Here is a 25,592-nt window from a genome sequence, read left to right on the forward strand (position 1 = left end):
TGGTTGTACCAAACTGTCCCGATAGGGAAACACGAATCAATTTGCCCAATGCCAAACTGAGTCTCCTGTATCTCCTAACATGGAGATAGGAGATTACATGGAGATTCAGTTTGGATTTTCCAAGCTAGCAATATATGCTCGACTCTGTCGTTAACTCACTGCCAGACCATAGACTGCAGATTCTCACGGATTTAGTGTCCTCTTTGGATTCCTGCCACTCAATGCCTTGCCTCCAGATTGCCATCCCCTCTCTTGATTTCTGCCACTCCTATCTCTGTCTTCAGCTTGCTGTTGTCCTGCCTTGTCTCCTTGCCAGCTCCCGGACTGCCCGTGTCTGACTGCCTTCTGCTTTACTTTAGGTTCACTGGGTCTTGTGAGTACAATAGTTGTTTGCTTAGTTTAGTTTTACTTTTTGGGTTTTCATTCTTTGGATTTCCGTGTTGGGCTTTGTTTGGGTTTTTGCATATTCTTGTATTTAGTCTGGTTTAGTTTCTCCCTCAGTTTAGTCTCCCTTTTCCTATTTTCCTCTTGTCTCCCCATTTCTGTGTCTGCACCGGGGTTCTCTGATGCCCGTGTAACAGCATCCATACATCCATCCATCCATTCTCTATACACCGCTTTATCCTCACTAGGGTTGCTGGAGCCCATCTCAGCTGACTCAGGCGAAGGCAGGGGACACCCTGGACAGGTCGCCATTCTGTAGCAGGGCTACATATATAGACAAACAAGCACACTCACATTCACACCTATGGGCAATTTAGAGTAACCAATTAACCTCTGCATATTTTTGGACTGTGGGAGGAAGCCGGAGTGCCCGGAGAAAACCCATGCATGCACAGGGAGAACATGCAAACTCCATGCAGAAAGGGCCCAGGCCGGGATTTGAACTGGGGATCTTCTTGCTACAAGGTGAAAGTGCTAACCACTATACCACTGTGCAGCCCCTAACAACATACAATATTTTGTTATTTATAAAGCATCTAACACTCTATTTTAAGCAAGCGCAATAATGACAGTGTGTTGTTGATATCCTACTTTTGAATATATATATATAAATTTCCACAAATGATAATGTCATCAAATTCAGGGTACATATTAATGTGATTCTCTGAGTTCAAATGAGATGAGAGACACTGCAAAGGGAGACTAGCAGTAGGCCATACATGGGACAGCAGGGCAAAGGTATTTTATATGCATAGCTATGCACATGCGTTTAACTGGCTAAAGGGCATGTTGAAGAAGATGTAGGAGGTGTGCCAGAATTGTACCAAACTGTGACCACAAACTTAGCTTGAAGTCCACCCAGCTCTGTGTAGTAACATGATTTAACTCATGAGTGCCCAGGTGATCTCTTCTCCTTTCGTAGTGTTTTATTCCAAGGTTGACTGAGACGCTGTGATAATGATATGAAGAAACAATGCTCAGTTGCTTGCAAGAGATAATTTAAACTGAGCTTTGGGGAAGGTTTTTACAGTGACAAGTGATCTGTAGAATGGCTATTTCAAGCAAACAAGGTTTTTTTTTATCAAACAGTTTTGCATGGAAATATTTGTATGTAAAAACAGAAATACAATCAATCCTGTCCACATTTACTGTGGGTTAACTTTTATTTCAAGAGCAACTTAAATACTAATCCATACACAGCCATCATTAACACAGACAATACAAAATAAATATTCACCATCACTTTGTCATCACCAAATAAATAACAAATATGCGCAGCTCAATTTTTCTAGTGTATTGCAGTGTACACAAAATAGTTTGTGGAAATAAAAAGGAAATCATATAAACGGAAGCATCAAAAAAAATCCTTAGAAAATTATTAAAAACCTTTCAGTTACAAAATATTTGCACTTAAAAAGATCCCAGTATTTTTAAATAAATAATAAGATATATAAAACAATTCATAGTTGATATCTTAAAATATTTCCTCTTGGTTCAACAATGCAGAGGAAATGATTCCCTTCTATTGGTTACTGTTTAAAATCTTCACAGGTAGCATTTTGAAATTAAAAATAAATAGTCAAAATAAAAATAAAACAGCAGACATGAGTAAGTAAGTTATTAAACGGACAGTTGCAAAGGACTTGAATAGTTACACAGCAATAGTAAGAATGAATCTACAAACTAGTCCTTGAGGTGCAACATCACTATGCTCATATAGAATACTATCAACATTATTGAGTGGAGATGGAATATGTTTACTAACTAAGAATCTGTTCAGCTTAGGCTGTATACTGCACTCCTAACTTTGTTCTGCACTCTCTGTACCTGTCTGTGTATACCTTTAGATACCCTTGCTGACAGTAGCATTTTGATTCCAGTGTGCTGTCACATACTTTAGATCTGTTCACGCTCATACCGTCATAAAGCAACATGCAAAAATGAAACAAATGCAAAAACAAAGGACAAAGTTCCAAATGAGAAGAATTAATTACATACAGTATCTAAAGGGTTTGGAAAGAAAGATTGGTGTCAATGTGATGCTCTGCTTCACGCCCTCTTTTAATCTGTCACACCTCAATGCCCTTTACGGCCTGGTTGATGGACTCTAGCAGAGCTCGGTTCTCAGGGTTCTGGTAGCAATCTTTATTGGTAAACATGTGTGTCAGGGTCTCCACATAGCTATCAAAGTTCTGCTCTGACAGCGGCTCCTGCTGAACACACACAAGTCCAGAAGTCAGAAAATTAAACATTCAATCCACAAAATTTCAGACATAAATAGTACAAGTAATGTTGACAGTTTGACAGATCGACATTTTCACATCAAAATCAGTGTCAAGTGGTTCACACAGTTGGGAGTGGAAGGAGGTCTCCGAGATGTTTGTGTGAATGAGAATGACTGTCTGAATACTTCACCTTTGAAAAAAGTTACAAAATTGAAATTGACAAAGACAAAGCCAGTAACTTTAATATCTAGATCCACCCGCATTTTTAAAATCCATGAGTTACAAAAGATTTCCTTCATGACTTAAAGCCAACAGCTTTGGTGGCTTTCATTAATTGTGATTGAGAAGCTTTTGTATCGTGTTGGGAGACCTCTGGTTCAAAGCATCAGTAACTGATAATGATAGTCATTTACAGACAACGATAGGATGTGCCTGTTTGTTTGCCTACTTGAAACACAGTGACTCTCCCAAAGAGGCCCAAAAGTGCATCTTTAAAATCAATCCCTGCTTTTTTGTGTGTGTTTCCTGAGACTTGAGGCAGAATCATGCAGCCATGCAAGTCTCTGAGTCCAGCGGGTCAACACACCCTCCAAAAAATCCTTCTCTGTTGTTTTTTTACAGTTTGTCCTCAGTCGCTTTGCTGCATTTCTCGAATCATCCTCGATATCGATCAAAAAAGTAATTGTATTTCTCAAAGCAATTTGTACAAATAGCAAAAAACCATGGATTACCTGCAAAAACCTGTGTCTTCCTCAAAATCCTTAGTCCAGCTCTCAAAAATAAATGTGTCAATGAACATTCCAGTACTATCAGAAGACAAGTCATTGTGACATTGTGTGTGGATAAGACAGTCAACTTGCTTAGTCATGTTGTCATCATAACAGTGTACTTTGGAGGGATGTTCTAATGTAAACTATGACTAAAGTTTTGATGGCAGTTACTGTAAATTGTAAGTTACTGTCAGGGCTCCTCCCTCTCCTGCTTGGCTCTCAGCCTAATTAGAAACGGCTGCGAAGGAGCGCAGCTGGCCGTGATTAACAATCTGTGCAGAATAAAAGCCTGGTTCTTCCCACAGCTCAATGCTGGGCCATTGACTGTGATTCCCTGTATGGATTACACTGCTGTCTGGATTTGCCAAACCCTGGATATTCTCGCCTGCTCCGTCTTCCAACTCCCCCCGGACATTATCGTGAGTCACCTTCTGTTTAGTTTAGTTCCCTTCACGGCCGACTGGTCCGTCCCCTTTAGTTTAGTTTTCATCCCCGTTCTGTTTGTTCCCTGTGCCTTCTCATATGGAGAGTTTATGTTGAGTTTTTAATTAAACCTTATTATTAATTCATCCACCTGTCTGTTTGCCTGCTGCTTGGGTTCTAACCGCCTGTTTCTTAACAGAATGGCCCTGCCAAACCAGAACCTAGCAGGCACCCCTGAGCATCTAGTTTTTCCCCCGTTCCCCGTCGGCAAACCTGACTTCTTTTTTTTCTTCTGGCCGCATGGGGCCCATCGCCCCGTCTTCTGTTCCTGTGGGGCCCATCGCCCCGTCTTCTGTTCCTGTGGGGCCCATTGCCCCGTCTTCTGTTCTTGTGGGGCCCAACGCCCCGTCTTCTGTCCTAGTGGGGGCCATCGCCCCGTCTCCGGCCCTTGCGGGCCCTGCAGCCTTGAAGAGGCATAAAACCTTCACGGCGCCTGCTGAGAGGTGTAAAGCCTCCCCGGCGTCCTTAAAGGAGTTAAAAGCTCCCACCACGGCTGTAACCCGTTTTTTTTGTCCGAGGTCCTGCCCAGCACCCCGAGAAATCCCCAGTTCAGCTCCTCAAAAGATCCCCAGTCTTTTGTTTAGTTCAGTCCTCGGCTTTTTCTTTTGTTTATTCCCCAGTCCCGAATCAAGCCCCGTCCCCAGTTCAGAACCCAGTCCTGTCCTCAATCCTACCCCCCGAGGGGTCCTCAGTCCCTAATTCAGTCCTGTCCCCTGAGGGGTTCCGCATTCCCTATGTTGTGCAGTCCTCTGTCCTACTCCCTGTGGAGGTCCCAATCCTAAGCCCAATCATGCCCCCGGGTCCAGTCCAGTCCAGTCCAGTCCAGCTATAGTCTAGTTCAGCCCAGTTCCAGTCCAGTCCAGCTATTGTCCTGCTCTAGTTCAGTCCCATTCTAGTCCAGTCCAGCTCAAGTCCAGTACTAATCCAGTCCAGCCATTGTTCAATCCAGCTCGAGTCCAGTCCAGTCCTTGCTCAGTTCAGTTCCAGTCCAGTCCAGTTCTGCCCCCGGAGGGGCCCTCGGCTCCAGTTCTGCCCCCGGAGGGGCCTCAGGCACTGGCTCCAGCTCCGCCCCCAGAGGGGCCTCAGGCACTGGCTCCGGCTCCAGTTCTGCCAACGGGGGAGGCTCCGGCTCCAGCTCTGCCCCCGGAGGGGCCCCCGGCTCCAGTACCAATTCTGCCCCCGGAGGGGTTCCGCCGGCGGCGGCACCCAGTCCTGCCACTGGCCCGGCCTCCAGAGGGGTCCCGCTGCCGCCGATTACCAGTCTGGCACCTAGAGGATTCTCGTCGAAATCGACTGCTGGTTCCCAGTCTAACCCCAGGAGGGTCCCCGTCGGTCCAGCTGCTGGTTCCCGGCCCGGCCTCCGGAGGGTCCCCGTCGGTCCAGCTGCCGGTTCCCAGCCCAGCCTCCAGAAGGTCCCCGTTGGCCTGGCTATCAGTTCCCTGTCCAGCCCCCAGGCTGTCCTCCGGAGCAGTCCCTCCCACCCATCCCTCGGGCCGTCCCTCGGCCCCTGGAGCGGTCCCTCCAGCCTGTCCAGCCACGGCCTGTTCAGCCCCTGGGCCATCCTCCGGAGTTGTTCCCACCCACCCACCCGATCCCAGCCCACCCATCCCTTGGGCCACACCCCGGATCAGTCCCTCCAGCCAGATCCCTGCCGGTCCCCGAGATGCCCCGCCGATTCCCCGACCAGCCCGGTGTGCGCCAGGAGGCGCACACTGACGGAGGGGGGGGGGGTACTGTCAGGGCTCCTCCTTCTCCTGCTTGGCTCTCAGCCTAATTAGAAACAGCTGCGAAGGAGTGCAGCTGGCCGTGATTAACAATCAGTGCAGAATAAAAGCCTGGTTCTTCCCACAGCTCAATGCTGGGCCATTGACTGTGATTCCCTGTATGGATTACACTGCTGTCTGGATTTGCCAAACCCTGGATATTCTCGCCTGCTCTGTCTTCCAACTCCCCCCGGACATTATCGTGAGTCACCTTCTGTTTAGTTTAGTTTAGTTCCCTTCACAGCCGACTGGTCCGTCCCCTTTAGTTTAGTTTTCATCCCCGTTCTGTTTGTTCCGTTCCTCCTCATATGGAGAGTTTGTTGAGTTTTTTAATTAAACCTTATTAATTCATCCACCTGTCTGTTTGCCTGCTGCTTGGGTTCTAACTGCCCGTTTCTTAACAGTTACACCTTAGTGTATGTGGGGGCAGGGCCGTGCAGAGACCTTTGGAGGGGCAGGTGCTCAAAGTTAAAAGGGGGCACATAGAACGCGAATTTGAAACGCCATCCAGAAACATACCTTACAACATAACTGGCTGAATTGTAGCAACCCGTATTCATAGAAAATTCAACATGGAAACAGTGGTGCAACGGGTAAGTCTCTGGACTGCTGATCAGAAAGTCAGTGGTTCAAACCCTAATTTGGCCACCATCAGGTGCTTCAACAATGCTGACAAATTATTGTTGTAATTTTGGAGCTGACTTTAGATCGCCATTAGACACCAGACTGTTCAAGTGTAGCTGCTCTTCCTGGAGTCCTTGCTTTTAAATTTCATACCTTTTCAAGACATATACTGTATAGGCATGAATTTGCTCCATGGTGCTGATTTATAATCTGCCCTTTATTATTCGTAGTGCTAATAATAAAGTTTAAAAAAAACCTAAATGATACAGAAATCATGTATTTAAATGTATTTGTGCTTTTATTAAGTTTGACTATCCACTTTGCGCAAGACAGCGAGGTTAAAAAAGTTAAATATTATTATTAGATTTAATTTGTCTATATATATAAATGTTATAAACAAGTACTGATATCTTTAAATGAGAGGTTGAGAAAATCACAATTCAAATTCTAATTATTATTGTTATTCTATTTATACTACAATAGTCCAAAATTATGTACATAGTTTTAGTGAAATGCCTCGAGAAACACAGAAAACCCACTGCAACTCACTGACAGTAAAATAATACATCTCTCTGATGCACTTTGCCCGTGTCAAAAGAAAAATACAGGAACAAAAAGAAGCCTGGCATTCTTTATCCTTTCAGCATGCTGTGTGGTTAACTAGCAGCTATAACTGATGAGAGGTGTGTGTAGAGTCAGACACACAGAGGATGCTCACTTCACTTTATCAGTCATCAAGAGTACAACGTGCACAAATGAATCCCACTCCTCCTCATCAGACCATCAGTTGTTGAGGTCCTCTCTCTGGTGTGCGGTTTCTAGACTAGCAACACTATTGCTGAGCTACAAGCGCATCTGGACACGTCAGGGCAGTGAGGGACCTCTGCGTAGATCATGTGACCAACCGAGGGTAGATCTGAATTATCATTATTTTTATTTTATTTATTATTTTAGGCCTCAAATACTTTTACACACACACTTAAAAATAAAGAAACTAAATAAATAAAATTAAAAAAAAAACAACTTTGGCAAAAGGGCACTTTGGGCATCAAGAGGCAAAAGCCCCCTCTGTCCCCCACCCTGCACGTGCCTGTGTGGGAGATTGATTGCAAGAGACTGGACAAGATTTAAATTTACGCTTTTACTGTTTGTATTGTAAATTGTTGACAGACCACGTCATTGCAAAAACAGTGCTACATAGCACAAAGAAAAACCTAAATTAGAAATGTAAGCATAGGGCAATCTCCTGTGGGAAAACTGTACTTGCAGTGCTGTAGGAATTACAATGCAGTCGTCCTATAACTCCTGATGTTCCTGTCTGTTGGGCCTCAAATTCTTATCCACATCATAAATACTGACTCTTATCTGACTCTTGCGTCTTTGAGAGATTTTCGAAAAACTCTAACCCTTCACACATTTCACTTTGTTAGAGAAAGTCAAGATTCACCTAGGAGCAATTCACCAATTAAGGACAGATTTAGAAAAAAAAAATCTAATAGAAATATCCTTGACATATTTTGACAATTTGGGCTGCACAGTGGAATAGTGGTTAGCACTTTCGACTTGCAGCGAGAAGATCCCCGATTTGTCTCCCAGCTTTCCGGGGATCTTACTGCATGGAGTTTGCATGTTGTCCCTGTGCATGCGTGGGTTTTCTCCGGGTACTCCGGCTTCCTCCCACAGTTCAAAAATATGCAGAGGCTAATTGATTACTCTAAATTGCCCGTAGGTGTGAATGCAAGAGTGAGTGATTGTCTGTATATGTAGCCCTGCAACAGACTGGCGACCTGTCCAGGGTGTCCCCTGCCTTCACCCTAAGTCAGCTGGGATAGGCTCCAGCCCCCCCGCGACCCTAGTGAGGATAAAGTGGTGTATAGAGGATGGATGGATGGATATTTTGACAATTTGTTTAACCATTTTGCATGTAAAGACTTATGCGATGAACTAATGCCCAGGGATGGTTGGTATAAATGGGCTAACAGGACTAAGCCCTCCCAAGCTAACACAAAAAAGATGAGAAATTTATTTTTTTAAATAACTTACAACAGATTGTTTTAAGTTTAGGTGAAACCAAAGGTAGCAACAGCACCAATCAGTCAAAAGAAAAACAGAATATCTCTAAAAGGGCTTATTTTTTACAGCCCCAGCAGATACAGTCCGCTTTCATTCATTTTGTTCTTGTAAATGATTGACAGGTGTGATTTACTGATCATTTGGGCTAACTACAGTCAGCCCACAGGCCACTGACTTTTGACCAATAGCAGCGAGTTAACACAGCGGTGCTGCTATTTGTACCAGAGTTGGGAAGGAGGGAGAAAAAGTTAAGCTATGGTGGGCGTGAGCATGAACGAGGTGGATCATTTGCTTTCTTGTCCATTTTCCTCAATGTCTTTGGAGGAAAAGCTGGAAGTTAAGAGACTAGGATCACATCGGCCAAACGATGTTCAAATAACTCAAATGACAAAATCGTAAGTTTTGCGTTTCTTGGTTTGACAGAAAGGACTGGCTAACGGCAAGTGGAGCTAAGAATTCACTTTTCTGTTTCCCATGCTTACTTTTTGGAGGAGATACCACATGAACTCAACAAGGAATTGTGGATTTGAAACATTTGTTGGACAAAATTAGAAAACATAAATGCAGCATAAGTCACATCGGAAATGGCGTCAAGCTGCCCATGTTAGGAAAAGTTAACATCGCCTGTCAGCTGGATGAGGGCCACCGCATCACTGTACAGGGGCACAACGAGCTGGTGAAAATGAATAGACATCACTGTCAAGGATTGTGGACTGTATTAAATTTTGTGGAGCACACGAGCTAGCTTTACGGGGGTCTGACGAATCCCCCACTTCAACCCAACGCGGCGTATTTCTGGACCTGGTTGACCAATTTTCTTTTTTAGACAACCAGTTAGGAGATCACCAGTCAAACACACAAGTTGCAAAGTACACGTCCAAGACTAGCCAAAACGAGTTGCTTGATTGTATGTTAGCTGTTTATGAACAAAAAGTGACTGATGAAATATCGCAGACGGCATTTGTGGCTGTGCAAGCTGATGAGACAACTGATGTGGCATGTATATCTGTGTGTGTGAGAGAGAGAGAGATGATGTAGAGCACTAAAGTATAGTGTACCTGTAATTGATGTAACTGTGCATATCATAGGTGATGTTGCTTTTGCAGCTGTGTTAACTATTTAATCGGTATTATGCATTTGTTAGCCCACCCAACAAATTTCACCACCAGCCGCCACTGCTAATGCCTAAATGTTGTGGGGGGTGAGACTATTCAACAGAGACCCATTACAATACATTTTGATCAACATGACAAAAGCAACTGATAATGTAGGAAACAGCAGAGAATTGTACATAGTCATTTGCATGGATGTACTAAAGCATTTGCAACTGAGAAACTGCTTTATTGATGTGACCAAGTGACACAATGATGTGAAGACTGAACAACTAGTTTTGAAAATTTCAATTCTGATGTGAGAAATGTACCAAAGCAACTGAGAAAAACTGTAAAATATATTCCACATTGGATCTGGGCACTAGGAGAATTTGAGGATGTTTATATTTCACAAGATTTGAAGGTCTTCCTTTTCAGAGTTAAGTTGGTACACTCACCATGGTGGGCAGGCGGATGTTTGCTAAACTGTGGATCAAAGCCTGGCTGAGGCCAGATAGCTCCAGGAACAAGGCTTCATTCCTCTCTTCAATCTGTTTATTCTCCTCCTCTATGCTCTTTAGGTTCTTCTCCATTGAAGAAATCTAAAGCAGACACACAGAACACTGTCTTAACCTCTTAAAAATAGCAGTCTATATGAAAAATGTTCTTTGCTGTTTTAGTGGATGTTTTAGGGTTTAGTATCATTGTTAGTAACTGAGAAACTTATAAGTAACTCATACACTATATCCACCCCTACCATCACACAGCAGTGTCTCAGATGTCTTTTAAAACATCAAAAGTCCTGCTTGCAGCAGTGTAGTGAGTGTGCTTAGTTCACCTGAGTGTGCAGGTTCATCATGTCGGCCTCCATCTCCGAGTTGGACTCACTTAGCTCATTGATCTCTTTGTTGAGCTGCTTAATGTCCTCATCGTTGTCCAAAACTGAGTGAGCACAATAACACACAGTTAGCAGATAGAATATCAAAGGAACTGCCACTTCTAGTCTGGCTTTTAGACATTGTCATTACAGATATCTGTGGCCCAAAATGTCACTGCATGTAGCGGCTACAAATCCATGAAACTGCATAAAGCATTGCACTGGGCTGCTATCTGAAATCTGTGCAAGTCCCTAACAAGCCTGATGAATTTTTCTTGTTTTGCTGCCTCCATGTCTTAATGCTGGTAAGAACAGTAGCAAAAATGGTTTGGGAGACACTGGGGGACACTATTAGGAAAAGAGGAAACAGCACTTTTTCTTACCGTCGCTGGCTCTGAACTTTGCAGTGATATACTCATCTCCAGGGAACTTGGCTCTCTTCTTGTTGGCTGATGCTCTGGGACAACCTGACAGGCTGAGAGAAGTAACTGATCAGGATTAAAAGCTCTTACATTTGAACAATGTTGAAATTGTTCTGACTCAATTTCAATTCAGTTTTATGTATACAGTGCCAATTCATAAAAAAAGGTGGCCTCAGGACACTTCATCCAATAAAGTGAAGACTTTTATATTACAGTTTTATATTGGGGTATGAAGATACAAGGCCATGTGGAGATAAAGTGATTTGGTTTTCTTAGGAGAGTGTGCTATATCAGAAAACCAAACAATTTATTGTGCAACATTGACTTATCCGATCACTGGGCCCCAGGGCAAAAAGATTTAAAAACCCCTGTTCATCCTAAGCAACATTATTTTGAGCCTTGGCCCAGATATTGAGCACTGTTCATATTCTGGAATCCTGCCATGCCCATGGCTTGTACCTGATCAAATTAAAATGTGGTAATATGATGACAAAATAAGGGATATCAGGATTTTATATAATACATGTCTTTAAACAGATTTTAGCTAATAGTCACCGCATGAATACCTTGATCATTTCTGATTCAGTGGAGCCTGGATTCAATATCACTAATCAAATGTCACATATGGCAGTAAGGTCCATTTTGTATCAGTCACAATGTGCTTGGAAGCAGCTGCTACACAACACCTGTCACAGACTCTAAACAACAACCTCATTATCTATCCTACTGATATTTTCTTCTATAATAATTTACAAACATATATTTAGTCCTGCATGTCAGCTTGTTGACTGAGCCACAAAGAAACAATTGGGGAAAAGTGACTTGTTCTTGTCAGTTTGCAGGCTAGACAGTCAATCAGCTGCTAAGTGTCGGCATACTACTGTATGTATATATAGCTTTTCTTGTGCTCCTCCTCTTCAGTAACTGGGTGTGCTCTCTGCCCATGCTATATACGTAGCTACAGTGCAAATGCCTTAACTTTGTCGCTGCTCACTAAGCGCACTCCGGAGCATGCCAGCTGCTGTCAAACCCTGAAAACCCCATCCAACCTGTTGAGATGATACTTTTTGATTTTAACAAAGCTGTTGATACACATTTAAAAACATATGGACATTGTTGAAGATTGCAAAAAGGGATGACCAATGGTTGCAACTTGTGGTTACTTAGTTCAACTGATTAACCGTTAATGCTGTGTGAACTACTTTCATGTTACCTGGCTTTAAAAAACAACTTAAGAGGTTTGGTAACACTAACTTCCAGCCTACCCATATCTCCACATACATAAAAATCAGTCTGACTAGGGTTAAATGGAATTCAATATTTATATCTACATCACTAACAACAGAGGATGTTGAAGGCTGAAAAAAAATTCTGTGTTTTAATCTGAATGCCCCTGCTTACATTGAGTTGAAATCCCTGTAAGTTTACGTTAAACTCGAGGCAAACTTTGGAGTGAAATATTTCTCTGTATGCTGTAACTTTAGGATATTCAGGAAACCTGCGGTGTGTCAGGAAGCTGCCATTAGCGTGACCAGAGCCGTCACAGCCTGGTGTCGGGCAGGTTGGGCCTTCGGTCTTGAAGGCCTTCCAGGAGAAGGGAGTGCCATTAAGAAGGCCTTCCTTCTGTCGACGTGCTGCCAGCGGACAGCCATAGGCACTGCGGTGGGTGGCATACTTCCCACTGATATGACCTAGACTGTCACAGCCAGGAACAGGACACCTAGAGACAAACGGAAAACATCATTTGACTAGTTTGGTTCAAGTTTTACTAGAGATGGAGAAAAAACAGAAATCCAAATCTTGTGTACTTATTTTTTTTTAATTATAAATAAAGACAACCACATCTAAATGCCTCAGACAACATCAAATCTCTAATAGTTTATGATTTACATAAAAATAAAATTTCAAAACTCATACATAAATAATTCAACTGTTTTCCATTTTTGCCAACAAATCTTGTTTAAGTTAGATTTTTTTTTGTTTCGGATTGGGTCTCAAATACATAATTGGTATAAATTACTGTTTAGCTAAAAAAGACTTTCTTAACTGTGAAATTGTCAGTGTCCTCTGCATATTTGACGGTGATATGCCTTTGGAATGATAAAATAGAGTTTCTTCTGTGGACACATTGTAAAGAAAAGATAGTAGTATAAGTAGTTTTCAATCTCAGAGGATCATGTCTGTGTTCAGTTAATTTCATGACAACTTGTCTGTTACACTGAGATATTCTTTGTGTAAAAGATGAATTTAGTTCTAATAGTGGTGAAGAATAAAAGGGAAGGTCATCATGAAAAAATCATTCATCCTCTGCTAATTGTTAATATCAACAATGACTTTCATGAAAAATAAGCTGGTTTGTAACTCTGCACATGGATTGCTTGATTGACAAAAGCTAATGAGCTACACTCACCTCAACAGTTCAGAGTCTTCTTTGTCATCCTTGGTAGGGGTTGATTTAAGTCCACCTTTCTTGGCTCGAGGACATCCAGACAAACTGGCAGAGAAAAATGAAGGAACAAAGAAAAAAAGTTAAAACTTTGATGAAAACAAAGCTGTTAAATGGTATTCCTTAAACATACAGTTCTCTGTCTCAGTCATGACCACATTAGTATTGTTCCAATGTGACTGTAGAATGTCTATGCACCTTATGTAGTTTTACTATGAGTTTTCTAATTACCTTTCAAATCACTTTATGTAACTTAAATCACTGTGCCTTAATGTGTAAATACTGCATGTAGACTGTTCATGCATTTAGTAGTTCCACAGATTTTAAAATTAGAAGTGTTTTGTTTATAGTATTGAACAGCAAGTTTTTTTAGAGTATATACTAACCTTAACGTTACTAGCCTGCCTGTTTTGTCTTCTAATTTTTTCTGTTGTTGTATGTAAGCTACTGAATATTGAAGATACTGAAGATTTTCCATTAATTAATGAAGTGTCTGTCAGTCAAATTTAAAAATATTTTTGAATCCAGTGTTGTATATCTTAAAACATGTTGGGCAACTAGCGTTGTCTTTGTTCAAGATTCCTTTTAATGCCTCTTTCACGCTGTATGTTCATGGAAAGACTTTTGTTAGTTTTTAGTTTGTATAATTTCCAAGAATCAGCATGATAAACACGGGGATAACCAGGAAATATCTCCAACTATATGTAAAGACTTCCTTTATCTTTGGCAGAGTCAAATATAACTAAACTAAACAAAGATAAACCAATTGCATGGTCTGGCAGGCAAAACCAGAGAGGAGCTCCCACCTTCTGTGTGAAGCGTAGTTTCCAGTGATGTGGCCTGATCCATCACAGCCCGGAGTCGGACACCTGAGACACACACAGACACTCTTTCAGTTTGCATTATCAGCAGACTGCAGGCAGAAACCAGTTTTGTCACAAAATAATTTAGGATCATTGCTTAGTGTTTAGATTTTTTAAACACTGAAAGAGAATTACGACTCATTTGGAGCATTTGATTTTTGTGGTAAAAGGAGAGCAGGGACAGATCTGTAGCTGCAGAGTGCTCAGCGAACATGTTGGAGGTGAGAGACAGGAAAAAGTACACATACTTTAGTTCAGCTGTGTGGGCAGCCATGAGGGTCCGAAGTGATTTATCAGCAAGAGGACAGCCTGACAGACTGAAAGATAGGTTAGAGAGAGAATGTCAGAAAACCAGACTGAGAACAGGATGTCCGAGTATGAGAGAAGGAAAGAGCCAGAACCTTAACTGGACTAAAGAACCAGGACAGGATTGAGGACACACAAGGAGGACAGCAGTTATTGTGTTAACTGATTCCTCAGTAGAGTAGCAACAGTGAAAATGTGTTTGCAGCATCTTCTAAATCATTCAATCAGAATGATGTCAGGTATAAATTAAACAGTCCACTGGAATATTGTTTGCTGCTCATCTGAGAGTCTTCTTTACTTCAACCAACAAGTGGGGAATCCTCCTCATTCTCCTGGTCATACATACAGTAATCAAATGGTGGTATGATGCTCCTTCTCCATGTGTCATGAGGTTCTCAAGCTGTCTTAACTAAGCTGCACGTGGAGAACCACTAAGGCGCTGCAGGTACTGATGACTGATCATGTCACGTTAGAATTGAAGAGGCAGTTTGAATGTGTACTTTGACCAATTAAACATTAGTCACATAGAATAATGTCAATGTTAATTTTCAGTAATATAAAAAAAGATTCATCATACTAAGCTACTCCAAGCTGTCTGTCATGCTTAAATAGTATTCCAAACCAGCAGACTCCAAAAAACAGACACACATTGAAGAACAACTTGCTTTTTTGAAGACAGAACTCTGTCCTCGTGAGTACTGCTGTAATTTATTCTTTGTTGCATGCTTATCTACAGTTCCACAAGCTGGAATCTTATTTGCTGAGTTTTTGATAGAGATAAAATTTAGCAGAGCTTCTAATGTTGTCGGCTTTTTCCACTGTTTCCAAGAGCAATCATCAGGCTGGAAAAATATAATCAGCAATTTCCTCTCTAAAACAATTCTAATCAGAATCAATTTTAGGAGCAGAGGCTAAAATCAAATTACAGTTCATCCTCTGCAAATTGTGTGTTATTGCAACCACACAATGCATTTCTATAAAAAATACCACTTTGCTTAGTGTTTCAGTCAGAGTGTAGGTCTTACCTTCGATGTGATGCGTAATTACCAGTGATGTGTCCACTGCCATCACAGCCTGGGGTGGGACATCTAGGGCAAAAAACACGCTCACAGATCTGTCCAGTGCTTATACTGACATTCCAAAGAAAAATAGGTCTTCTTCCTGTTTTTCCTACAGATGAATTTAGGGTCACACTCTATGATATAGTTCTCAATTTGCAGTGTGATTCCATTATATGAATCAGTTACAATGAAACATTTACCACTTCCTGTTGGAGTTGAAATACAGGTACAGTGAAAGAAAACAAGACTGTAGGGAACAAGAGAGTAACAAACTGACATTTTAGGACAGGATAAATAAATTTACCACTAAACACAGTCCAGCACCCCCCGCAACCCTAGTGAGGATGGATGGATATTTTTGGACTGTGGGAGGAAGCCGGAGTGCCCAGAGAAAACCCACGCATGCACAGGGAGAACATGCAAACTCCATGCAGAAAGATCCCAGGCCCACCCTGGGATATGAACCAGGGATCTTCTTGCTGCAAGGCGAAAGTGCTAACCACTATGCCACTGTGCAGCCCCCTTCTTTGGTGGAATAATTAATCTAATTTACCTCATTCTTTCAGTGCCCTAACGGATCTGGATACCAACAGTTTCCATCATGGTGATTTGTCTGGTCTGTTGTCCGCTCATTTCAGCTGTTCTAATATGTTTCGTGTTTTTAAAAAAAAAAGTGTATCAATCGATTATGTTTTTTCTTTTTTGTTTTCCACCACAATATTGCACGGTTGTAAAACTGTTTAGCTCCTCTTTGGTGAAGAACATCAGTGAATTAATTGTTTGTCACGGTCTTCAGCAGTAATTTTTGTTGGTAAATGAGAGACATTAGTATCGCACATGTCTGCATCTTTAAACTAGAAACAAGGAAGTGAATTTGGTGACGTAAGTGCATTACGTTTGCACTGGGAGCTTCTATGATTGGTGGAACTCACGGGAGGTGGGCCAAAATTGTAGGAAAGTTGCAGTGATTGAACAAAATTGCAAAGCCGCACGAAATTCGCTGAGATAGGTTGATTTTACGTGAATTCGAGCGATCCCAACATCGCAAATTCCTGGAGGGACTGATTAATGTCTGATATAAGCCCAATTTATATTTTACTGACATTTGATTTGTTTCTATAGAGATATCCATATTTTGGAAGATTTTTATTATTTTTTGTAGGCTAGTAGTTAGTCCAGTAGTTATCACCATGACTTATCACTAGATGACTAGTTTGACAGACATCTGATTTCTTTTAAAGTCAAAGATTGTTCAGTTTTGACTGTTAAAAAAAACTTGTCACAAAACATTTTTAAGCTTCTTTGGAGAAAATAAATCTTGGACAATTATGCATATTAGCTTTATTTGAGTTTAGTGTGGTCATAAAAGTGTATCATTTCCACCTAATAACATTGTTGATTTTGCTGGTTGAACATAGAAAAACCTGTATGCAGGTAGAATATGCACTAAGAACAATGTTATAACTGCTATTATTTTTTTAATAACATGTTGAGGGCTTAACCCTTCAAGGGAAGTTCCAAAGGAGCAGGAGAGAGAGAGGGAGAGAGCAATTTTTTTGCCAGAATGGATAACAATAGATCTTGTTGACCATTCATGCCCCCACAAAAGGGCAATAATGAGTACTGGATATATTTCTTAAATGAAGATGACTGGAAAGAGTCTTGGAGGAACTGTGGGAACAGTTCATAGCCATTTGTGTAGAGCTAAACGTTGTCTGGGTGGGGCAGTGGGATATTTTAAAAGAGGGTGATGCCATTCCTGTTGGTGATAAGATAAGATAATCCTTAATTAATCCCCATGCCAGGAGAAATTTCCAGTGAGTAGGTGCTGCCAGACCAGAATTTCTGCTTTCGATGAGCTGTCAAGGATAACCTTGTCTAAAAGTAAGGGCGAGAACAAGTGAAAAATGAGTGTGACCATGTGAAGGGATGTTACAAAGCTAAATTCAGGTTTGTTTGTTTTTTTGGAACTTACATTTTATTGAATTTTTTTGAGAGCAGAGCATTTCATATAAAAATAACTAATCAAAACAATACAAAGATGAAAAAAAACAAGACAAAAGACTTGTTTCTTAAAACAAATACACTGGGATCCTGTGATTGCACAACATTAAAGAGGTTCAGGCTAAGTGACACAACCAGAAGGAAAATATAAAAAGTGTCTAAGTTAGAAAGCCTCTACTGGATGCCTTTGCGATCTAAAAATATGTATTTGGAGTTTCAGTAAATAAGTTATCTTTTCCATATGATAGAGTTCTTTCACTTTTTGAATCCAGGTTTGAAGAGAGGGTGGCTCTGTTCTCAACCAGAAAATTGTAATGCATTTCAGAGCTGCTGCAAAAAGTATGTTCAGAAGGTACATCTCTGCTCGACCTTGTACCCCTGGTGGGGTGATACTTAGTATAGCTACCTTTAGGTCCCTCGGTATTACAACTTGAAAAATTTGGATTGTTGCCTTATAAACATCATCCCAGAATGTCTGTATTTTGGAACATGTCCAGAAGATATGTGTATGGTTAAGCACCTCAGTGCCGCAATTTCTCCAACACAAGCTGGGGACATTAGGGGCATTTTAGCAACAATATCTAGGGTTCTAAAATATCTACTAATTATTTTTCATTTAAATTCTCTCCATATATTTGAGTTTGTGGTCTGGTGTGCCACTGTGCAACCCTCTTCCACATTTCATCAGACATACTTTGGGCTGTTTCTGCCTTCCATCTTTGTTTTGTCACAACAGCCTTATTTTGAGCCGTTGTCGCAAATATTTTGTATAACTTTGTAATTACTTTTTTTTATCCTCTTCCTGCTTTTGAATTTGAATCAAGAAATTTTCAATTGGTGATGGGTCGATCACTTGTCCCCATTCTTTGTGAGACAACAAGAAAGACCGTATTTGGAGATACCTAAAGAAATCTTTTTTTTTTTTAAGTAGGAAGAGTCTTTTTAACTGTTCAAATGACAAAATGCCATCTCCATCAATCAACTGATGGATATAAACAAGACCATGATTAGCCCATTTTATAAAGCCCAAATCCAATCTGCTTGGTGTGAAGGATTTAATATGCCCAATATTAGACAGAGTTGATGATTTAGTTGGTAATTTGAAAGCAACTCTGACTTTCTTCCAAATGTCAAGCGTGTTTTTAGTCCACCTTAAAGTACTCTTAACTGGAGTATCAACAAATGGCAGCGCCTGTAATGATTCAGAGCACATTGCTTGTTCGATGCCCAACCATCTTGTATGGACATTATTTTGCATCCACGAAATCTATGGTTTTAATTATGCTGCCCAGAAGTAATGTTTTAGATTAGGGAGGTTGAGTTTTCCTCCTTCCTTGAGTCTTTGGAGTGTTTTATATTTTTTTCGTGAGCGCTTGCCTTGCCAAATGAATTCTGAAATGACTTTGTCCATTTCTTCAAAGGTTGCCCTTGGAATCGCTATGGGTAACATTTGGAATAAATATAATAACCTTGGAAGTATATTCATAGGAATTGATTCAATGCGTCCTAGCCTCCTGACTACCAGGAAAAAAAAATATTGTCCAATCACTTTTTTTTTTAAAGTCCCCAACCTTTGTAAGGTAATTAGAATACTGAAAACATTTTTTTGGAAAAATAAATTTTGATTTTTTAGATATCATGTGTCCACTACAGTGGACATCGGAATGCCATACATGTGAAACTGAACCTTGATGGCAATCATTTAGTCCCAAAGAAAATACTAAGAAGTCAACATAAGAATGAGTTTAACATCCACATAACTGTCCATCATCACTTTTGTTGTGTTTTGTTTGGCTTTGTTGTGCTTATTTGGTATGATACTTCAAAAAGCAATTCCTCTTCTTGGAAACACAAAGGACTACCTTTCACTTCATGCACATCAAATGTTTGCTCTTGCAGCCGGATCTGCGACACCTTGATGCATGTGTTTCGTCCACCATCTCTAGAAGATGGATGGCACCATAGTGTCTTAGAGCTGCAGTTGGCTGCTTTTTCCACGCTTGATGTGGGGGAGTGTTGTCACCTTCGCTGTCACCTACAACTCCTACTTGGGCCCGAGCAATCAACTCTTCACCAAAGACCAGTTTGAACTCAAGACACTTCAGTGGTATCTTCCCCAGACTTGCAGTCACTCTTAAACTGAAGCCATGAGTTGGTGATTTCCAGATCAAAAAAGTGGAGAACTGCATGTACTCTCCATTTCTGAGTGCCAGAGGCCATACTTTTGAAACTCAACATTAAGTCAATCAAGTCCACACCGCCCATGCTGGTGTTGTACTAAGCAATTGCCAGTGGCCTTGACATCTGGACAAATCTTCTGTCTTTCTTGGGCCATCTTCTGCGTAGTTTCAATACCATAGTTCCAGTTCCTGTTAGCCCTTTTGTCATCAGGCTGTCGAGGAGGTTGACCATTGTAAAGAACCTGTCGAAGAACAGGTGGGTTCTTCGGGGAACAGACTTGGCCAAATGAAGAACAGCTTGTTCTCCAGTGCCTTCCTCAGAGCTCTCTGAATCATCTTCAAACACTGCATCTTGATTTTCTTCATCAGACAACTCAATATCTGAGTTTCCATCAACAATTCACTTTGCTTCTGACAACCACTCCCTTTCTTGTCATTTGAAAAAACACAGAACAAAATGGAGGAAATAACTACAAATGTCCACTGTCCAATACTTAATGTTATCTTTTGCCCAATGAAAGGCACTTTGTCGTTTTAACTCCAGTGGTATATCACCCAAGACATCGATTGCCTCAGTCTTGTCGACATTAGTTTCATACCCCGAAAAATATCTGTAAGATGATATCTTTTTTTAGTAAACAAGGAACGGGAACAGGACCAGGACCAGTGGGACCGGATGGTGAATCCTCGTCATTGGCACAGTGTGGAACCCCGACAGATGGCAGACCACTCCTCAGAATACCTGGATGCATTGGATGACTCTTCTGATGAGGATGATGAAGATGAGTTGGATGACTACTTGGATGATGAGGAGTTGGATGACACCAACAACACAACAGCCGACATGACTGATACCCAGATGAACTCCACAACAGTAACTGTGGAAGCTGAAGAAACACTGAACACCTCGATGCCTGTAAAACCCAGACTGGGCAGAGGGTTGGCTGACATGGAGATGTCTGGTGACCCAGAGGACATGGAGGAAGATAATACTGAGGATGACGCCTTTTTATCTTTAGAATGGACGGCTCAGTTAAATAGAAGAGGACGTTGTCTGCATACAGAGATATTTTATGTACTTCTTCACCTATTGTGACTCCTTTTATGTCATTATCATCTCTGATAAGTTGAGCTAAGGGCTCAGTGCTGATAGCAAAGAGCAGGGGGAACAGTGGACACCCTTGTCGGCATCCACGTTCCAAATTAAACCTCGCAGATCGAAACCCATTAACTCTGACTGCTGCTTGGGGTGAAAAATATATCGTTTCAATCCAATCTCTAAATTTAGGACCAAAATTAAATCTTATTAACGTCTGAGTTAAATATTTCCATGATACTCGAATGCTTTTTGAGCGTCCAAAGACAACACAGTTGTCATAACTTTATTGTGCTTTTGATGAGATATAATATTAAGTACACAACACAAGATATTCCCATAATGTCTGCCGGCGATAAATCCAGTTTGATCTGGATTAATGATTTCTGTTATGTTGTTTAATCGACGTGCCAGTGCAGCTGTCAGGATACGAACATCTCCATTCATCATAGATAAAGGTCTGTAAGAGCCACAATCAGTGGGGTCCTTGCCCTCTTTATATAATACAACTATTGTGGCGTCTGACCATGATGGAGCCATAGTTTTTGTTTCTAATGAATAGTGATAGGCATTTAAGAGAAGTGGAGTAAGCTCCTCCTGGAAACATTTATAAAATTAATTTAGGAATCCGTCTGGACTAGGGCATTTATTGTTTTTGAGAGATGAAATAACCTGTTTAATTTCCCAGGCCTGAATTGGTTCATCTGGGTCTGCTGCCATCGTATCAGATAGTGTCCAGTTACATTTATATTCTGTAGAAAGTGAGCTATTTTAGGTTCGTCAGGACATGTATCAGTATCTTGATAAAGAGATTCATAAAACTTTGCAAAAGTTTCAGCTATTTCCTTAGGCTTAACAATGGATCTGCCTCCCAGTTTTAATTTATTTTGTAATACTTATGCTTGGCAAATCGCAATTTTCTTTCTATCCTTTCCGCTAGCAACTCCTGAAGTTCTTTACGAGCTACATTTAGATCAGCAAAAAGGTTAGGCCACGAACCTTGTTTGTGCCTATGTTCCAATTCGCAAATTTTTCCCTCCAATTCTATTTGTTTCGCAATCTTTTGTTTATTTTTTGCCAAGGCATAGGAAATTATGCTTCCTCTCAAATATGCTTTTGCAAAATCCCATAGCACTATGGGAGATATATCAGGTGTATTATTAGTGTCCAGATCATTTTTAAGCTCCATTTTAATAAGTACAATAAAGTCTTTATCATTGAGAAGAGAAGTATTTAGTCTCCACTGCTTAGAGGATGGTGTCTGGCATACACCCCACTGGAGCAAAACTGGAGCATGATCTGAAATTGTAATGGCCATAATAGTTATATCCTCAACTCTATGCAGCTCAGTTTTGGGTGTAAAAAAAATCAATCCTTGAATAAGATGCATGTCTATTAGAATAAAATGTTTAATTTCTTTCTTTTGGGTGTTTAGATCACCATACATCCACTAAACCGGCCTCTGCAGACAAGTATTTTAGAATTTTACCCATTTTAGGTATGGGGGTTTTAGATAGGGGTTGCCTGTCTTGTTGAGACATAACACAGTTAAAGTCTCCACCTATGAGTAAGATGATACCCGAACTGTATTCAGTAATCCTATTAAATATTAGCTAAAAAAAAACCTGGTTGGTCTTCGTTTGGGGCATAAACATTTACAAAAGAAACAGGAATGCCATGCATCCCGTTCACCAGTATAAATCTACCCTCATTGTCTTTATGTACCATAGTTTCAATAAAATTCACTTGTCTATGTATCAGTATCGCCACCCCTCTTCTTTTCCCAGAACGGTGGGATGAGTAATAAACTTTGTCTGCCCAGGATTTTTTTAGTTTTAGGTGTTCATCATCTGATAAGTCTCTTGTACGTATGCTACTTGACAGTTGAAGTGTTTAAGCTGCAATAGTATTTTTTTCTCGTTGATAAGGCTATTCAGACCCTTCACATTATACCTTTTGATTGTCAATGGATTCATGACTTAAAACGTAGAGGTGATTATATGAATAAGGTATCTGGGATGTACAGGAGTACAACTGCGGGAATCTACAAACAGTGCAATGCATAAAACTATCCCATTAGTTAAAGTTTGTCTCTCTGAGAAGGTTCCAACCAAGCAAATAAAAAGAAAAAGCTCTGTTGTATTTTTAAATGTTAGATCCCTTGGGAACAGTGGGATCAAAGAGCAAAAAACATAGAGATTCACAATAATTAGAACTAGTGAAAAACAAGATCGTGGGTTCAAGTCCCTGGCCACTATGAAAAAGCAGCAAAAAACACAGTCCCCTACAGTGGTCTGTGTAACTACCAGGGACGGCTGGTCAATAGAGGGCGCTAGGGCACCGCCCCCTCTGTCTCACATCATGTAGAGTTACAGCCCTTCCTTTAATAAAACGTTTTTAAAATTGCATTTACATGTATATCCTATGTTTTTAACAATCAAAATGGATAATAGAGCCTGTAGAGAGTTACTAAAATGTATAATTTGTAATAGAAAGTCAGATTAAAAATGTCCGACGTTGTCTACAATTACTAATAGTGGACATATATCTGGCCCGGGGTGCACTCATCTTTCCCCATTGACTCTCGTTATAACTTTGACATGCGCAGTTCGTTCCTCTTCAATACAAGAGATTGGAGACAGTGGGGCGCAGGCTGACCACGCCCTGCTGTCTCCCTGTGGCCATGGGGTGGCAGCAGAGAGTGAGCGGTTTGTTCGTCTGCTTGCCTTTAATTAAACCCGCCAGGCGAGTGACGTTCAGCGCAGAGTGTAGGAGTGATTAGCAAGCAAGACTATCAACGAGTCATAGAGAGAGCCAAAAAAAGGAGAAAATGGAGAGAGAAAATGCAGTGAAGTCACTGAAAACAACGCCGTTCGAGAGGAGAACACTGCAGAAGAAACTGAGAGTGAAGGAGCAGGTATGGCGGATTTAAAGCATTTTTCCGAGAAAGTAAGAAGGCATTAGCAAGCTAGGAGCCACATGGAAAATGCTAAGCGTCTGGGCATGTTTGGGAGAGCTAACATAGCAGCTCAGCTTGATGATGGCTACAGGATAGGCATCCGTAAACATAACGAGGAGGTCGACAAAAATAGACATATGCTGTCTAAAATAATAGACTGCATTAAGTTCTGTGGTGCCTTTGAGCTTGCCCTGAGAGGCCATGATGAGAATGAAAGCTCCGAAAATCCAGGTGTTTTCAGAGGGCTGGTGGATTTTGTAGCATCACTAGATGCAGCTGTCCATGAGCACCTTCAGACTGCCACTGTGTTTAAAGGGACATCCAAAACAGTGCAGAATGAACTCCTTGACTGCATGCTGGCAGTTTTGAGAGAGTCCATTATTGAGGAAATTCAGTGTGTAGACTTCATATCCATCCAGGCTGATGAAACAATGAACATCTCCACCCAGTGTCAGCTTGTTCTTGTGATCCGCTACATCGACAAAATGAATGAAGTGCAGGAGAGATTTTTTGAGTTTATACCTCTGCAATCTGCCACAGCTGAGTCCATTGCCACAGCACTTTTGGAGAGGCTGAGCCTCATTCTCCCTGATGACCAGAAGAGCAAGCTCATCTCCCAGGCCTATGATCGTGCGAGTGTCATGAGAGGAGCCACAGGTGGTGTACAGAAGAAAGTGAGCGATGTGTATGCGAATGCACACTATGTCCACTGCTATGCTCAGCAGCTCAACATTATCATGCAGCAGGTGACATCCAGTATCCCAAAAGTTGGTCAGTTCTTCTCTGACCTCGCTGGATTCTCAGGATTTTTTTCAAGATCCCCAAGAGAACCAGTGTGCTTGACAGAGTGGTGGCACACAGGCTTCCAAGAGCAAGCACAGTAAGGTGGAACTTCCACAGCCGGGCTGTCAACACTGTGCTTGAGCACAAAGACAACCTTCTTCAGTGCTTCGAAACCATTAGGGACTCAGGTGACTTTGATCCTACCACTGTCCGTGAAGCTGGAGGTTTTGTGAGACTCCTGGAGGATGCTACCTTCTGCTTCTTCCTGGAGCTTTTCCAACACATCATGCCTCATGTGGACATGCTCTACAGCCAACTCCAGAAGTGGTCCATCGATTCGGTCTTTGTCCACAGAGTGACGCAGCATTTCACCGACAACGTGCAGATGATCAGGTAAATACATTTGTATGTAACCCTATTAAACCCTTATGCATCCTCTCACAAAAAGTGTCATACGCAGTACTATGGGACAAAAATGTCCAAGTCAAAAACTGTAATAAAATTATTATATAATAATATCATTTTCCTCTTACATAGTTAGATATTTAAACCATCAGTCCAGATAATAAAAGTTTTGATTGAACTGATCATTTTCAGAGTATTAACATTTTCTTTATTACCTTTAATTCCCAGTTCATTTACATTATATCACTATTGTTTATTGTGAAAAAATAAAATAAACTGAGTTTTACCCAAACAATGCTAAAGGAAATATTTAAAACTAATGCAGTCTTGGATGTATTAGTGATGAGTAACAATGATTGTTACTCACCCCCCACATGGGATGTATACAAGAGAGGAAATGACATCATCTGTCACAGTAGAGAGGGCTGCGGTTGGTGCTATGTTTTACTCATTCACTGGAGGGCGCTTCGGGACTGTGCTCTATCCTTGCACCAACAAGCTCGACCTCCGATGTTGACGGCAGACTGCGTTACGGTGAGACATAGAGGCGGAGATCGTCGCGTTCGTGTGGTGTTCGGAGATGTGTGCGTCCATAGAATAGTGAGATTGTTGTATACAGTGGCATCCCACGTGGGGGGTGAGTTCTTGCTGTTGCAGACAGCCAATCATAGGGAGGTTGTGGCGAGCACTGGTATCCGCCCACAAAGGGTCAAAAGT

At 41.3% G+C, this 25,592-nt stretch overlaps 1 protein-coding gene across 10 annotated transcripts in view; it reads right to left on the reverse strand.

Moving 5' to 3' along the window:
* Positions 1 to 1,577: 1,577 nt before the first annotated feature.
* LOC110967960 (myelin transcription factor 1-like) overlaps positions 1,578 to 25,592 on the reverse strand; it is a 41,178-nt gene continuing 17,163 nt past the window's right edge. For 6 of the 10 annotated variants that reach the window (XM_051949348.1, XM_022217734.2, XM_022217732.2 and 3 more), the window contains 9 exons: positions 15,413 to 15,475; positions 14,330 to 14,398; positions 14,025 to 14,087; positions 13,183 to 13,266; positions 12,271 to 12,492; positions 10,734 to 10,825; positions 10,312 to 10,415; positions 9,932 to 10,075; positions 1,578 to 2,657 (listed from right to left, as the gene is read on the reverse strand). In XM_051949348.1, the coding sequence (XP_051805308.1) occupies positions 2,514 to 2,657; positions 9,932 to 10,075; positions 10,312 to 10,415; positions 10,734 to 10,825; positions 12,271 to 12,492; positions 13,183 to 13,266; positions 14,025 to 14,087; positions 14,330 to 14,398; positions 15,413 to 15,475 (985 nt within the window). In that variant the 3' untranslated portion in view covers positions 1,578 to 2,513. Of the gene's footprint in view, positions 2,658 to 9,931; positions 10,076 to 10,311; positions 10,416 to 10,733; positions 10,826 to 12,270; positions 12,493 to 12,780; positions 12,890 to 13,182; positions 13,267 to 14,024; positions 14,088 to 14,329; positions 14,399 to 15,412; positions 15,476 to 25,592 lie in introns of those variants that run through there. The other 4 variants (XM_022217730.2, XM_022217731.2, XM_051949349.1 and 1 more) reach the window with 4 other exon arrangements.

The sequence above is a fragment of the Acanthochromis polyacanthus genome, chromosome 6 (assembly GCF_021347895.1).
Source record: "Acanthochromis polyacanthus isolate Apoly-LR-REF ecotype Palm Island chromosome 6, KAUST_Apoly_ChrSc, whole genome shotgun sequence".
Classification (NCBI taxonomy): Eukaryota; Metazoa; Chordata; class Actinopteri; family Pomacentridae; genus Acanthochromis; species Acanthochromis polyacanthus.